The sequence below is a fragment of the Ambystoma mexicanum genome, chromosome 1p (genome assembly GCF_040938575.1).
Source record: "Ambystoma mexicanum isolate Mex_15411 chromosome 1p, UKY_AmexF1_1, whole genome shotgun sequence".
NCBI classification, from domain to species: domain Eukaryota; kingdom Metazoa; phylum Chordata; class Amphibia; order Caudata; family Ambystomatidae; genus Ambystoma; species Ambystoma mexicanum.
Genome location: NC_090921.1, coordinates 1,273,987,506 through 1,274,003,252, shown reverse-complemented (window position 1 = coordinate 1,274,003,252; position 15,747 = coordinate 1,273,987,506). Strand labels below are relative to the sequence as shown.

Genomic DNA, 15,747 nt, shown 5'->3' with positions numbered 1-15,747 from the left:
TTTTGATGGGCTCCTCCCTCGCCTTATCAACTTTCCACCTCCCTGCCTCCCTCGCCTCCTCCTGACCGTATGGCCTCTCTCACCTCAGCTCCCTTGCCGCTTGCAACCTGCCTCGCTCCCTTGCCTGTGCTCTTCCCCTCTGACATCCTTTTCATCTTCTGGTCCGCTACCTCCTCCTACCTCTACCTCTTAGGCATTCTTGCCGCCAAAGGGTGAGGGGGACTGAGGGGGACTTCTGTTCCCTGTATCCCCCCCCACCCGTAAATCTCTCAAAAATGGCAACCTGCTCCATGTTGCCACGTTTAACTCTCGCTCTGTTGTCAAGCACTCCTCTGACATCTACCACCCCCTTGAACTCCTGGATCTTGATGTTCTTGCTCTCACTGAGGCATGGTTTAAGGACAGCTCTGTCACGAGTGTTGGCACACTTCTCCCTGAAGGCTACAGGAGCCTCTCTGAACCCAGGCCCAACAGGCCAGGAGGTGGAGTAGCCCACATCTTTCCAGAGTGGATCCCTGTTTCCGTTATTCCCACTCAGGCCTACTCCGCTTTTGAATGCCTGGTCTGCAGGCTCCCTCCCCTGTCTCCTCTCTTACTCTGGCCACCCTCTATCGGCCGCCGGGCCAGTCTACCATCTTCCGCTCGAAATGGGCAGACCTCGCCTCTGCTCTCCTTTCCTTCTATTCCCAACTCCGCCTACTGGGGGATCTTAACATACACCTTGAATCTGCCAACTCCTCAGGACCTTTCCGCAAACCTATGTGACTCTTTCTCTCTCTCCATTCTACCTTCTGGCCAGACGCACACCCCAGACCATACCCTGGATGCTCTCATCTCCACAGACATCCCTCTCTCTATCCCTCTTACTACCTCACTCTCCTGGACTGATCACTTTCTTCTCTCCTCACACTTGAAGCTCTCTTCTACTTTAGCATTGGCACAACCTGCACCGCCAACCACCTTCAAGGTTTTCCGACCCATGAAAAGAGTGACAACGGCTGCCTTTGCCTCCACCTACTCTCCTCCTCTGACTCCTCCTGCTGACTCTCACCCGACACAGCCCTCTCAAACTTTCACCTTTCCATCACCAACCCTCTCGACATTCTTGTCCCTGTCCTGTCACAAGGGTCAGATTGAAGCCTGCCAAAAAGTGCAACTCTTGGTACGACTCCGATCTGGCTGCCCTTAAACGCAAGTGCAGAGCAGCAGAACATGAATGGGGATTCTCAGGTGCACCCGCTGACAAGCTGGCTTGCCGCCTTCTTCAAAGGCAATACAGACTCTCCATCCGGTCCAAGAAGAGAGTCCATATTAAATCCTGCATCTCCGTGGCATCTAACAACACAGCGAACATTTCCAAGTCGGCAAGAAACTGGCCAATCCTACTGCAGCGTCATCCTCTACTACACCCACCCAGGCCCTTTGCTCGGCCCTGGCTGCACACTTCACCACCAAAACACAGGACATCCAGACCTCCCTCGCCTCTGCACCCAGGCATGCACCAACATCTCTTGGGCCCCCATTGCCCCCCCCCTCACCTCTCCCCCTCTTCTCTCCCCTGCCAGACCTGATGAGGTCTCTAGACAAGTCCAGTCTATGAAATCCTCTTCCAAACAGGTGGCCCCCTGCCTCTCCAAAACCATCCAGGACAACATTGACACTCTTGCTCCAGCCTTTGCAGACCTCTGTAACCTGTGTTTTGCCACTGGTGTTTTCCCCACTTCTCTCAAGCACTCTCTACTCAAAAAACCTTCTGCCGACCCTTCTATTCCAGCAAACTACCGCCCGATCTCCATCACCCCTTTCCTGGAAGTTGGCTATCTCTCAGCTTAACCTCCACACTGAATCTTTTGATTGTCTCCATGACCATCATTCTGGCTTCAGAGCATCCAGAGGCATGGCAACTGCTCTTATGAACACCTGCTCTCAAATCTGGACTCTAACTACCCCTCTGTCCTCCTTGACCTCTCCTCTGCTTTCGATATGGTAAACCACAACATCCTGATCTCCCGTCTCGTGACATACTTGGCATCACAGATCAGGCCCTGGCATGGTTTGCCGCCTTTCTCTCGGAGCATCCTTCCCAGGTGTAACTTGGGTCTTTTCTCTCTTATAGTACTCTCTCTACTTGGGGTGTCCCCCAGGGAACTAACCTATTCGCATGGCCTCTCTGGCCCCCAGGATCTCTGCCTTCACCTCCAACTTTCAGTGTTATGCTGATGAGACACAGCTCTCTTTCAGGCTAGCCTTGGCCTCCTACTCCTCGCTCATTCCGGACTGTCTGTCTGCAATTCAGTCTTGGTGTAACGCAAACGATCTGCCTCAATGCCAGCAAGACATAGATCGTCCTCATTGGGACCCCTGCTACCGCTTTCCCACACTCACTGTGGTCGTCCTCCCTTGGCCCTGCGCCCTCACCACCCACTAGTGAGGCAAATAATCTGGGGGGTCATCTTCGACTCCACTCTCTCCTTCTCCTCTCACATCTCTAAAAAGTCCCACTACATGCTGCACCCCCTCAGAGGTATTCTACCTTTTCTCACCTTCACCCAGATGGATAACGTCTCCAGAGCCCTGGTGCCCTCTAGACTGTACTACTGCAACAGTCTCTTTCTCAATCTGCCTACTTCTACTCTATGACCTCTACAACTCATCGCAAACAGGACCGCAAGACTTATCCTTAGCCTCAAGCGCTCTCCTTCTAGAGCCCTACGTTCATCCTCTCCTAACTCGCTGCAGATGAGACGTTTTTCCAAACAGAGATTTGGGGGTAAATCTTCATCCTCTGCAGGTGCTTCCCTCTGGATCAACCTCCCTGCCCCTCTACATCTTAAGCCTGATCTCATTAAGTTTTGGAAACTCCTCAAGACCTTCCTCTTCTCTTCCTCTTTATCTCTCCCTCTCTCCTGCTCACCTCTGTCTCTATTCCCTCCTCCATCTCTTCCCTAACTATGTCTGTTTTTGCTAACAGGTCGCCTGGTGCACCTACAGAGCCTCATAGGTGCCAGGCTCCCCCGCCAGTCTTTGCGCTCGCCCCAGGGCCTCTGTACTCTGCTCACCACTACTGCACTTCTGGAACACGTTCCATGAGAATACTAACCTCTCTGCACTGAACCCAGGGCACAGCTTTACTGTGCACACGTGTTCCCCTCCTCTCCTTCTCACTTCCTGTCTGCACACTTACATTACCTAGAATGCACTAGGCCTAGTTCACCTGGCCTAGTACAGCAGTTTTTGTTTCTGTATGTTCTTCTCCTCCCGATCACCTCACTCTTTGTCATGCACTTGCACTATCTAAAGTTACTGGCCTAGAATGGCAGTCTATGGATTGTATGTCTTATCCTTCTCCTCCCCCTTTCGCCTTCCTTGCTGTCATGCACTTCACTAGTAGTAATGCCGTCAGGCCAGTAGGCCAGTATGCCAGTCACTGTTTGTTAGATCATTCGGAAATTTCAGGGCCTAACTCTGTATTCCCTTGTTCCCTTCCCGCATTGAAGGGCTTTGAAGCACTTTGTGTATAAGTGCTTTACAAATAAACAATTACAACACATTGTTGGGAGGGAGTGAAGATTCACTGGCACCTTACATTAACATACAAGACTATCTGACTTATGTTTAATTCATTGTTATTTGTAGTGCTCATTTCTTGTAGTCAACAGCAATTATAACCTTATATCTTTTTGAAAACTTGATTTTTAATTTTTGGTGAAGTTGCATGCGTACATTTTTTAATGGCTTGTTGAATTGTATGTTTCTGGCTGGGTGAGAAATGAGCCTTAATGATTTACTGGAGTATGTGCAGTGTTCAACCACAGGGTGTATTATATAGAGCATAGGCAATTACCTTAATTCTCTTGATGTTTTTTTTAATAATAACATGAATAATATACCTGTTTTTTCCATGTATTGATTTCTAGACCAGTCTTTACTTTGCTGTTGCACTATAAATAAGAGAAGTTACTATTACCCAATTTAATGGCATTCAATTTACCATCCTCAGAAGGATGAAAGGCGGAGTTAGTCCCAACCAGGAAGTGAATATGTCACTTGAAGGTTAAATGCAGAACAGAATATGTCCAATTAATTGACTGTGCCATCTGAGTATCACCACTAAATTTAACTTTTTTTGACTTTAAACAAAAATAATTGGTATGCATTTGGCTGTGGCTTTTGAGGGTTTCAAAGAAAAGGCACATCTTCCACCAGAGTTAAGTCTTTATATGCACTGTTACGACACAGGATTAGATGTAGTGTCATTGCGAAAAATCATGATGCCCTCGAAAACATATTTTTCAAAAGTGTCTTATGTTCTTACTGCTTCTTTGTGTAGCGAATAATTGTTCTCTGTAACAGTAATAATGTATACCTTGTTTTTAGCACAGTTTTACCTGCCGCGTAGCACTGTAAGAAACAGGAGTGGCAGGCTGTTATGTTACTCAATGTAATGGATTACATCGATCAGCCACAGGACGATGAATGGCTGATCTAGCCATGCCTGGATGCACACCTGTGACCGTCTTGTGGTATACAGTCTCACCAGCATGCATGCACTTTTTCCCACTGAGATATCTGAAGGACTATCTGAAGGACTATGGCACAGTTTAAGTTGTTCCTTGTCGTGTGAAGAAAGTAGTTGCTTATGCGTATTGGACTGTGGTTTCCGAAAAACGTGAAGCCTTTTGTTCGATTTTGGTTCCTGAGTGAGCGCAATAGTGTTACAGGTTTATGCGTGCTGTTAAGCGACGGATTGAGTTGTATGGATAAACGTGCTGTACGTTTGTAAAAAGTTTTGAAGCAACATGTTTTAATAACACAGACGTTTCAAACAAAATTTCCTTGTTAACAATGTTGCATACAAACTTGCATTCGAATTTTGGATTTGCCATCTAAAAATGTGCTTTTTAGTCACATTTCCGGAATTTTCCACCCACAATTCAGAACCACTGAATGACTGAAATATGTATACATTTACCTCCGTCAATGAAGTAGACCAAATTTTCAACTAATTCCCATTGTGTGCCAGTTCAGGGGAAAATCTGTATGAGTGAAATTTGGTAAAAATAGCTGTTGCCCATTTTGGAGAAATCAGTCCCCAAAAACGTTTCAATGCATTGAATACACAGGATAACATCTTTGTTAAAATGTTTATAACTTTTTAAATATATCACAATTCTCTATGAAATTTTAATCGTCACAAAAAAACGGTATGAACAGGTCTGGAAAGTTTAAACATTGAGCAAGGGTACCAACGGCAACCATAACTTTTGAAATGTTTGACCAGAAGAGAATTGCCGAGCATTTCGGCACTAGACTGTCCTGTACGCAAATGGTTATTTCACATGTGTGAAAGGGGCTACGAGCTAAAACGTAGTTGTAGCGCTTCAGTGGGAACCATCGCAGAGAATAGGTTATTTGGCAGCGAGGGTCTCCCACAATGTTGGCAGGTCATGGGGATATGAATTTTAAATTGCCTACAGAAAGCTCGACTAGGTTTGTTTTAAAACGAACGCATTATAATGTAATGCTCTCTTAGCGAGGGGAAAAGCAACAAAAAAGCATCCATTGATATGAGGCCCTAGGCACCTATAGTAGGCCCACAGTAAGGGCCCTCACTGTTAGCAGATGGGGCTCTGTCAACGGGAAGTAACACTCTTTTGGATGAGGCAGTCCTCCATAAGGGTGCGTCCCAGTAAAAATCAGAAAGGAGCTCATGGATCAAGCATACATGCAATTATGGTGGATTATGCCTGCAGCTGGAAAGGACTTCAGTAGCTTGTGGGGCGATAGGAACAATGTCCTCAATTACCTACTCAAAACGATAATCTGAGGCTTTACATCGTGCCCCAGGCCGAATTCCTCCTGCTTCTATTTTCAGTATCATTACCTAGCTTAATGTTGCTCATTTTTTGTCCGTTGAAGGATTCGATCATGGGAAGGATGGTCATACGTCGCAAGCCATTAACTCATGAGCTATTCACCAGGACCTACATTATTAATGTCCTAGTTTGTGGCCACAGTCACAATCTGAACCATATATGTCAAAACATACGTAGGCATCTGACTGCCAAACTAAAGCAAAACTCAATCATCATTATGGGCCAGTTACAGGCCCAGCTCATGTCTGCGAACTGAGTGGCCCACTAACCCTCATACGAAAAAGGTTTTAACCCTGGTAAGTGGCACCTCGCAGGCATTCGTCTCACCTCCCTTTATTCTGATGGCCATTTTATTTATTTGCTTGTTTATATAGCGCCAGCAGCTCGCAAGCATCAAGGCGCTGACATATACACAAAAAGACAAACCATAAATCACTGGACAAGGCGCTCATTAAATCATTAAGGGAATCAGTTTTGTAGGACCGGTTTATCATTTGAACAGGCGAGTTATGTTTTTTTCCGGAAGCTTGTGTATTTTTGTTCTAGTCTTAAAGAGACCTTTAATTCAACCTATTTTCAAGCTACAACAACCTTTAAAAGCAACAACAAGATTTAAAAGAGGTGCCCTTACCGGCCTCTTTTAAATCTTCAAATATATCTTGAGGGTGGAGTATATCCCACTCCCTCTTTCAACTTCAAGCGTTCTTCTGGAGGGACCAACTACTACTTCAGCAACCTTGTGGTATAGCACCTTGAAGCGTTGTTTGTGCTAGATGGAATTACCAATAAAGATCATAAACCAACTAACTGGACAGACCCAAGGAACATGGCAAAATAACACTTTGTTCTCAGTTAATAAAGAACAGAGATCTGGCAGACATTGGACTGTTGCATGCACACTCACATATACCCTTGATTACACAGAGGGTGTATACCACATTCTGCATCATCTATGACATCATCCTACGTGGCAAACAAAACCTATTGAGGGGAGGGAGAGGTTAGGGGAACATATCTACTTAGAGAACATATAAGGATTAGTGCTTCATTGGCTCCCCTTATCTGTAGGGAACTACCTCTAAATGCATACGGTACTTCTTATATCAAATGAAATAGCCGTAGATTGGTCCATGAAGCATCGTATGGCTGCTTGCCCCATAGACCAACTGATTGGTTGGCATTCCCACCCAACCTTGGAATTTCGGCTCGCTAAAGCATATGTCAGAAACGAAACCTGGGTGCTTTGAATCACGTCAGACTACTCCCCATATTTCCCGCAATTAATCCATCATCCCTCATCGGTTAGGCCATAGGCCAAAGTCTTCCGTTTGTAGTTGACCTTGTAACCTGCTCACTGTTCTGGCACATTTGAAGGAGTGTGAGCACACCACTATTTTCATCTGCGGCTTAATGAAAATCCCTTGTTTTCGACTTCTGTATCACGTTAGGAGACCAAAAAATGTCAATTTCGACCTTCTATTTACTGCTATTTGATTCAATGATGCTGGGTGTTGCAGTTCCTTTTGGCCTCTGGAGACTTGCTCACTCCATCTTATATGAACTTTATGCACTTTTGATTGTCCAATACTTGGCTCTTGAAAATGTTTTCTTCTTCTTTAAGCTAAGAGAACTGTGCCCTACGTTCATAGCTCATCCTGGTTAACTCCCGGTGTGCCTTGTAATTATTCCTTAAAATAGCATCATTGATCCTAGAACAACATAGCCTTCTTGTTGTTCTGCACACAGGGCTTTCCAGCGTCTTCCGATTCTGCAGTCTCGGTCTGTCTCTGAGGTAGCCTGGCTGAATATGACAAGCCGATCATCCATTTTCCTTTTATGGCCATCCTTACTATAATATATACCTTTACAGCAAACCTCTATATGGCTCTTCTACCTTACGTTACCGCGCATTTACAGTTATTGGGCAGCAAGTTATTTCATCTTCTTTGTAGTCACGATTACTTTATCTTTAGGTACATGTTTCTCTTAGTGCTTCAGTTACATTGTCACTTCTTAGTTATTTTATATTGTTTCATTATAGCTTCATATATCTTCTTTATGACATGGCTGCCCACGTCCGATTTCATTTAGCATTCCATGATATTCATTGGTGCGTGCTGACATCCTTCCACATGCTCAGTGCGAGGGAACATTCTATATGGATGTCTGAGTGCATAGCGTCTCTCATACACTCAATGCAATATTGGACCAACACATGGGGTCCATTTATAGCTCTTCTCGTTTTATTCTAATAGGATGGTGGTGAGGGCGCGGGAACTGGTGAGAAAGCATCCACCTGTTCCTCTACAACCTCATGCTGGAAGAGGCACAAAGGACATTTCCAACTTTGAGAAGACATTCACGATATCAATGCCTTCTGTAAGATGGTGTTCGCCCTAAGGAGTCAGAATGTTTGCCCATTCTGCATCAAACAGTAAAGTCTGAACCGGACATTTTTAAAATGTCATCTTTCTGAAAATGGTGGACCTACAATTATAGTCCTATTCTACCTTGATCCAGCAGAGACAAAACTACAGGCTTCCATTTCTACATGCACTGGAACATATAACGCATTTTCAGCAACTGTATGACCAAAACCTCAGCCTACCAAACATTTATGCAATGTAAATTTTAATGTTTACCAAATATGCATGTAATATAAAGTACTGTCTATCATGTGAATGCAGAGCTCTCAACTTCAATCAGTTGGTATAGGGAATAGATGGTTGTGTCCATATACACGTTGTTTGCTTGTACCCACATTAGTTGACGAGTCCCACACTACATTTGTTCTTCAACCCAGAAGTCGCACAGTAACTGACATAGAAAACCACAGCACCACATAACAAACACAAAACTGCTGAACCATGTTAGATTATTAGTTATCTTAGAAAACAATTGGTGTCTGCCTGCAATAGGAAATAGAATGTTTGCAACGGTTAAAATGTATTGTTTACCAAATATGCATGCAATGCAAAATTACTAACATGCAATCATTGCAGAGCCCTCGGTTGTGAGCAGTTTCCGGAGTAAAGAGTCTTGTACATACACAGGTCTTACTTCACTTCTTAGTGGTGCATCCCTATGTTAGTTGACAGAGCCCCTGCCAAATTCCAGTAGTTTAGGTTCCAGTATATAAGAAGGAGTTTACAAACATTGGGAACACCATTGATAAGGTTAATCCAAACCTTCTGTCTAAAGTAAGCATTCCAGAAATATGAGTCCATTACAGTACAACTCAAACCAAAAAATGTCACGCTACACAACTTCTTCACAAGACTAACTGCAATAATGAGGTTAGCTCATTAATACTTAAAACTAGTGTTGCGAGAGTGTGGTGCAGTGCAATTAACTTACATTCTTTAAATATTCAATTTAGATTATTTACAGCAACGTTAATAAAAGCCTGTGGTTTGCAAACATTACTTTAATAAGTAAATATTTTCACAGATAATCCTATTTTTACCTGTCATGTTTATGGTGTGCTGTGATGCAGATCGCAGGTGTAATAATTAATACAGGGGTAAAAATGGCAAGTTGCAAGCTACTAGCAAGGGATCAAAAGTGACCGTCCCCCTCAGTTCTTCATATCTCTCCATCACACTAAAGAAATGCTGTTTTAATTGTGTTTTGAACACTTTTTATCATGGAGTTTTCCAGTATAAAAAAAAAAAAAATTCTGCCCGAATCTCTCAAAACAGTCCACTTCAAGTTTTGAGATTTTTGCCACGCATCTAAATCTCATCAGGATCTTGTGTCTTAAAAAAGTGAAAAACATGCTGCAATTCCTATACAAACTCTAAAAGGTACACTACTGTACGCATCAAAACTTACAAAGGCAGGGCTGTCTGTGATGCGAGTTTTCATATGTATATGAGACGTAAAGGAGATGTAAATTGCGTACTGCTACGAAATGCAAAACTCGTACATGCCTCCTACACGTATACTCACATCAAAGTCAGACCTCATTTTAATGTAAGTTACAAGTCATACACTTACATGCCAGGCACTTCTACATCAAACAGTCATATGCCTGATGCCACACTCATGCCACATGCTCACATCAGATACATATGCCAAAGTTATATGCCATACACTCACACCCCACATGCATCATATTCTCAAATCCTGTTCACTTGACACTTATGACATACGCAATTCAGTCATACACTATATCAGGGTTCAAAATTGAGTAGAGCTGGGAGCGATGTAGCTCCTGCTTGCAACATAGAAGAGCCTGGTTAGCTTGCCACCAACAGCTACTTTCGGCTCTCCAGGCCAACTGATGCCAAAGAAACACATGTATGTGAATTTAACTCTGTGCATTTGGAACAATATAAAAATTAGTATTAGAACACAGATATATGGTATTTAAAGCATACAGAGTCATAAATATGGACAGAATTATATATTTCCGTCTTATGTGGAAGTTAAGAATGCTGTGTACTAGCTCCTTGTTCCCCAGTGGTAGCTCCTGGTCAATGTTGAATGCTGGATATGGATACCCCGGAGCTCCTATTACCTCCCTGTATTCAATCTTAATTACAAACCCTGTATATGCGAATCCCGCATACACGATCACGCCTATGACGTACATGCAGGATCTACACTAATGATCTGCATAGAAAATACTGAAATAAAATGGAAAACTTTTTTTAAAAGAAATGATGGTTACTCTAACAAAAGTAAAGTCTATAAACAGATATAACAGTGTTAAGGTACAAACACTCACTTAATACCAATACAAATTCAACCATGAAACACAAAGTATAAACGCTCACTCCATACCACCAGAAATCCAACCTTAAAACTCACTGCAAATATTACACAGGTTATACCAAAAGCATAGTTGGAGTATTAGTGTTTACACTTGTTTCATAGTTGAATTTGTAGTGGTATGTAGCGAGTATTTACACCATAACATTGTTATTTCTACTGCTTGTAGACTATACTTTTTGTCAGAGTAGCCTTAACTCTTTTTAAGAGTTTTTGTACTATTTTATGCCAGGGTTTTGATAGGGTGTATGAGTGTATGTCATTTAAGTGTATTATCGTATTGTGTATGATTCATATGGATGGCATAAGTGCATTGCATACCAGTGTGGGACTGAATTGCATGGAGCGTAGAAGTGTATGGCATGTGAGTGAATGGCATATGTAGTGTTTCATATGTTAATGTATAGCATATGAGTAAATGGCGGATGAATGTATGATGTATGATATATGAGCATCTAGTAGAAGATTGTGTGGCGTGTGTCAGGCATAAAGGTGTATGAGCTGCATGTGAGCATCTGGTATACGAGTGGTGGGTGCACGGCGTATGAATGTATGAGTGTCTGGCTTGAATGTGTTGCATAAGAGCACGTGGTGCAAGTCTGTGGTAGAAGGCATATGAGTTATTGGTGTGCAGGTGTATGACATACAAGTAGCATGTAAGGGTTTGGAGTAAAGTCAAATAAAATGCATGTCTTACTTTGATGTGAGTTTTTATACACATGACAGCATGCAAAAGGTTCACATTTCGTGCAATTTACACCACCTTTACATCTCATAGATATGAAACTTAATTTAAAGTCAACTTTCCAGACAGTTGACTTTTAATGTGAGTTTTCATACACGAAACATCCAAGTAATCACTCGCACTCGAAATTAACCAGACTGGGAAATCGCTGGTAAAAGTTATCCGAATAAACGCAGCTCGTGCCACGTTCAGGAAGAACATCTGTGTACCAAGGCCACCTGATGTCCCTTAGGGGTTGAAACCTGTATCGCACTTGCACGATCTGAATGACACTAGGCCTAGTAAGATTAATTGTTTGTCCTCTTGTCTTGTCGCGCGTTATAAATGACTTATCATATCATGCTTGTCGTTGCAGGTTATAAATATCGGCCATTTCTACCAATTATATAGGTTTCGTTGTGTGATGAGTCCTGAAACGCCAAGTGAATGAAAATACAAAAATAAAAAACAAACATTCAGCAAAGTGTTTGGTCCTTTATTGAGTACCAAAAAAAAAACTCACACATCGCTCTGGAAGTAGTTTCTGTTGAGTTCATAACAATACGGTTTCATACACGTACATGGACAGTTCGTATAGATGATGTACATGCATTTTGCACATGCACGAAATATTGATAACTTTTTAAACATCTCAGAATTATCCAGATCGATTTGTCTTTTTTAAAGGATACCAGAACCTGATAAAATCCAGGGGCAGGTTAAAAATGTAAGCGGGTGAGATATGTGGGTATGAAAAAATAATAATATTCAAAAGGCAATGAATACAATATATTTAGAAATATTACCCCATCAAAGACAAATTCAGAAATGTTATATGTAGAAGTGGATGCCAAACACGATCCTTCGTATAAGGTAGCAAAGTACGTCTCTCGTGCCAGAAAAGAAAAGGCACAGACATCCATGCTCTGTACCTCGTTTGGCAACAGCGATTTTAACAGGTGCACATGGGGCAGAAATAGACGCATGATTACATGGCATACATACAGACACCGGGGACAGCATCAGACGCATACGACACATTGATCCATGAAGGGGGTATGGATAGGCTTGCTGGCCCACTCCTTACTCGCACAAACATGCCCACCCCCAAAGGGAGGACCTGCAGACGAACTTATTTCCTATAGAGAGCAGCCTCCTCTTCCTCGGAGACTCCTCTCTACATCTTTATTCACACACAGCAACCGCCTCGCTGATCCTGAACACACAGACCCGGCTAGCCCCTTTCCTCTCCACCACTCAGGGCATGCCTCTCGCCCACCGCTTCCTCGAGCAGACCACGCCTCTCCCCGTCCTCAGCAGCATCTCACACTCCTCACTTGACAGACCCTTCCTCTGCTGCAGGCCATCGCTTCTTCCCCATACCTCCTTGTTGTACTCCAGCAGGGCCTTCTGCACCAGCTCCTGCTCCCCAGACTCCAGCTGGTCGAGGATCAGCCCCAGGTCCATGCTGGCTGCAGGAATGCGATGCCCGAGGCCGCGTGGGCACAGGGGCCCGGTGACAGCGGAAGGTTAAGGGGCGCGACTCGGCCTGGCGCGGTGATACGGTGTCTTGGGCGGCAATGGATAATGGTGTCTGCGACAGCAGGCGCATAAAATGGCGAGAGGCGGCGGATGAGTACAGGCCTGGTGCAGGGAAAGGCAGTGCAAGCTGGCTAAAGCTTTACCAAATCCCGCTGAACGTTAATGCCCTGCCTTCGGTTCATTCACGTCTTACACACGACATCAAAGGGGGCGGGGAAGAAGGAGGGTCTGGAGATGGGAAGTAGTGAAAAGGGTGGAGCGAGGACAGGGCGACAGGGCCACACGCAGGAGATGGCAAGAGAGGTGCTTGCTCGGGAGGCGTCCGAGGGGAAGGAGATGGGTGAAAGGAGGAGGAGCTGGGAGAAAGAAGTGTGGCGCGGTGTAGACTAAGAAAGGCGGCTACTGCAGAGGAAATAGATAAGAAGAACGGAGGAAGACGAAAAGGAGTGGGTTGGGGAGTAGAGGAAGTCAGTGGAAATGCTGTTTTAAGAAATCAGCATTTCACCAGAGGCTGATTTATTAGTAAACAATCATGAGAAATGTGGCTTGGCAGATCCGGGAGCTGCGCATGCGTAATCTTACACTGGGATGACCCGAACGGCGAACTGAATTTAGAAGACTTGGCAAATTCCTATACACCGTTGTTTGGAAACTTCATAGAACGTGTTTTGGAGAAAAAAAAGGGAGAATTATATTTCCCCCTGACTTGCACTGGAGCAAGGGATCATTTATGTAGGATCAGGTGAGCAGGGGCCTTTTCAAAGCAGAGATGTAGTCAGGATTGTCTAACAAGTGGGGTCTGAAGCTAATGCAGCCAACGATTATGATGAGACGCCTAGCCACTGGTAGCTAAAACACAAAGGGCTTCATTCACAGAAGCGTTTTTTAATGGCAAAACCGTATTTGAAAACGTTCTGGGAATTAGGCCCTAAATGCCCTAGAAAAGCAATCATCCTTCTTTGTCAGCAAGTGGAGAAACCAATGTTAAAAGGCAGCAAGGTGATAACACCCAGTGCTGGTCATTGGGCCGGCCCTTGGCGGATCCGAGATCCATCTGGAACCGGATCTCGAGATCCGGCCAGAGTCAGCAGCCCAAGCCCATGAACCGCGCTGGAATACTTGTAAAACAAAAAAAAAAGTGCCTGCAACGGCAGCATTGCCTTTTACCGCAGCTTTGGCACTGGTGTGTAATGCACAATGCTCGCTACATGTACAACTGATTCCTTTCAGTTGTCATGTAGCGAGTATTGTGCATTACACACCAGTGCCAAAGCTGACGGTAAATGGCAATGCTGCCGTCACGGGTGTTTTTAAAAAAAATGTTTTTTTTAAAGTATTCCAGCGTTGCTGGATGTCCACTAGGAGCCGCGCCGCCCTCTATGCCACGCCCCCACACACTCCTACCCTGATGCTTGTGTTGTGGGATCCCCACCACATTTTTTCCATTTCCCCCACTGATAACACCTATGCATACCTGCAACATGGAGGCAGTTGCTGGGGGTCCCTCTGTGGCTTTCAAGTGAAAAGGTTGAAAGGTCCGGTGCTGTCCTTGATTACAGCCTTAGGGGTTGTTCAGGACCAGCAGGCTTTGATTAAGAGAACAAAAGGGCTGCTTAAATTAAGATGGCCACGAGGGTGGTGGCTGGTTGCTTCCTTCCCTGTGCGTACGTGGGAAGCTCTATTTCCGCAGTGATGTTTCATGACCTCACCACATGCAGGGGTGCATTTGTGGACCGGGTAGATGCAGAACCGGTTGCGTCGTGCACCTTGACATCATTGTGATGCTGGAACAACATTGGAGGGACAGGGCCTCCATGTCTTTGTCCTGTACCCCCTTATCATGTGTGTTCTGTGTTGTTTTCTGCACCTGGCAGTGCAGCTCTTCCTCTTTTTGGTTGTGGTGAACAGAGACCCTTAGGATACTCTTATGGCATCCATGGGTGGGGGTACAACCCTGTACCTCTAGTGTATGTTTTTGGACATCTGTGTGTGGCCCAGAGAGCAGGGTATGGGCAGTAGCGGCTCAATGTAGCCTCTGTTTTGGGATACCCAGGCACTACCATAGGAACCATTGGATTCCTGATAGGTGACAAGATGGCCCCTGTTGCCTCTTGGTTTCTATTACCTGTTACCTTGTTTCCCAAAGTCCTGGGAAGCCCTGACTCTGTCCCTTCCCCAGACTGGCTGTTGGGTGGAAGAACCATGTATGGTATTGTGGGGAAGTCCAGGCCAGACTGGCTTGAGCCTTCCCAGTGACTGTATGTTGTGGGTGCACTTTTGGAGTGTGACCTGGCTGAATGGAGTGTGTGACCAATATGCATTCCATGTTATGGGTATCTGGTATTTGTGTGTGTGACAAAATGAATGAGACAGCCCTGCCTGAAACTGACTTGAATGTAGTGTGGTGTGCTGAAAGGCTGGGGGCTTGCCCCAATCCACATTCCTTGTTATGGGTGTCTGGGTGGAAGTGAATGGTCTGAATGCACTGTGAGCCTGATTGGCTGCCTGCATGAATGCCCTTCTGACTGATTGGCTGACTGAGTTTGGCACAGCAGTGTGAATGAGGGACCAATGTGTATATCTGGGGACCTCTCACCAAATTGTTCAGAAGCTGAAGTTGAAACCTGAAGCTGCTTATACTTGAAGCTGTTGAGTCTGTCAAGGACTGATCCGAGAGAGGAGCTGGCTAGGAGACTGGCAAGGGAACATTGTGCAGAAGCTGATTTTCTTCGAGGCACCCTGGAAGCCAGCCCCGAAAGGCTGTTGATCGGAGACAGGGTCCTCCGAGAAATCGTGAAGTAAAGCGCCATGACATCAAGGCCCTCGAAG

At 44.7% G+C, this 15,747-nt stretch overlaps 1 protein-coding gene across 3 annotated transcripts in view; it reads right to left on the bottom strand.

Annotated features, from left to right (window-relative positions):
* Positions 1-13,241, bottom strand: part of LOC138452852 (synembryn-A) — a 255,050-nt gene extending 241,809 nt beyond the window's left edge. For 2 of the 3 annotated variants that reach the window (XM_069605202.1, XM_069605203.1), the window contains exon 1: positions 12,760-13,241. In XM_069605202.1, coding sequence (XP_069461303.1) covers positions 12,760-12,843 — 84 coding nt within the window. In that variant the 5' untranslated portion in view covers positions 12,844-13,241. The remainder of the gene's footprint in view (positions 1-12,759) is intronic. The other variant, XM_069605204.1, reaches the window with a different exon arrangement.
* Between the last annotated feature and the right edge of the window lie 2,506 nt (positions 13,242-15,747).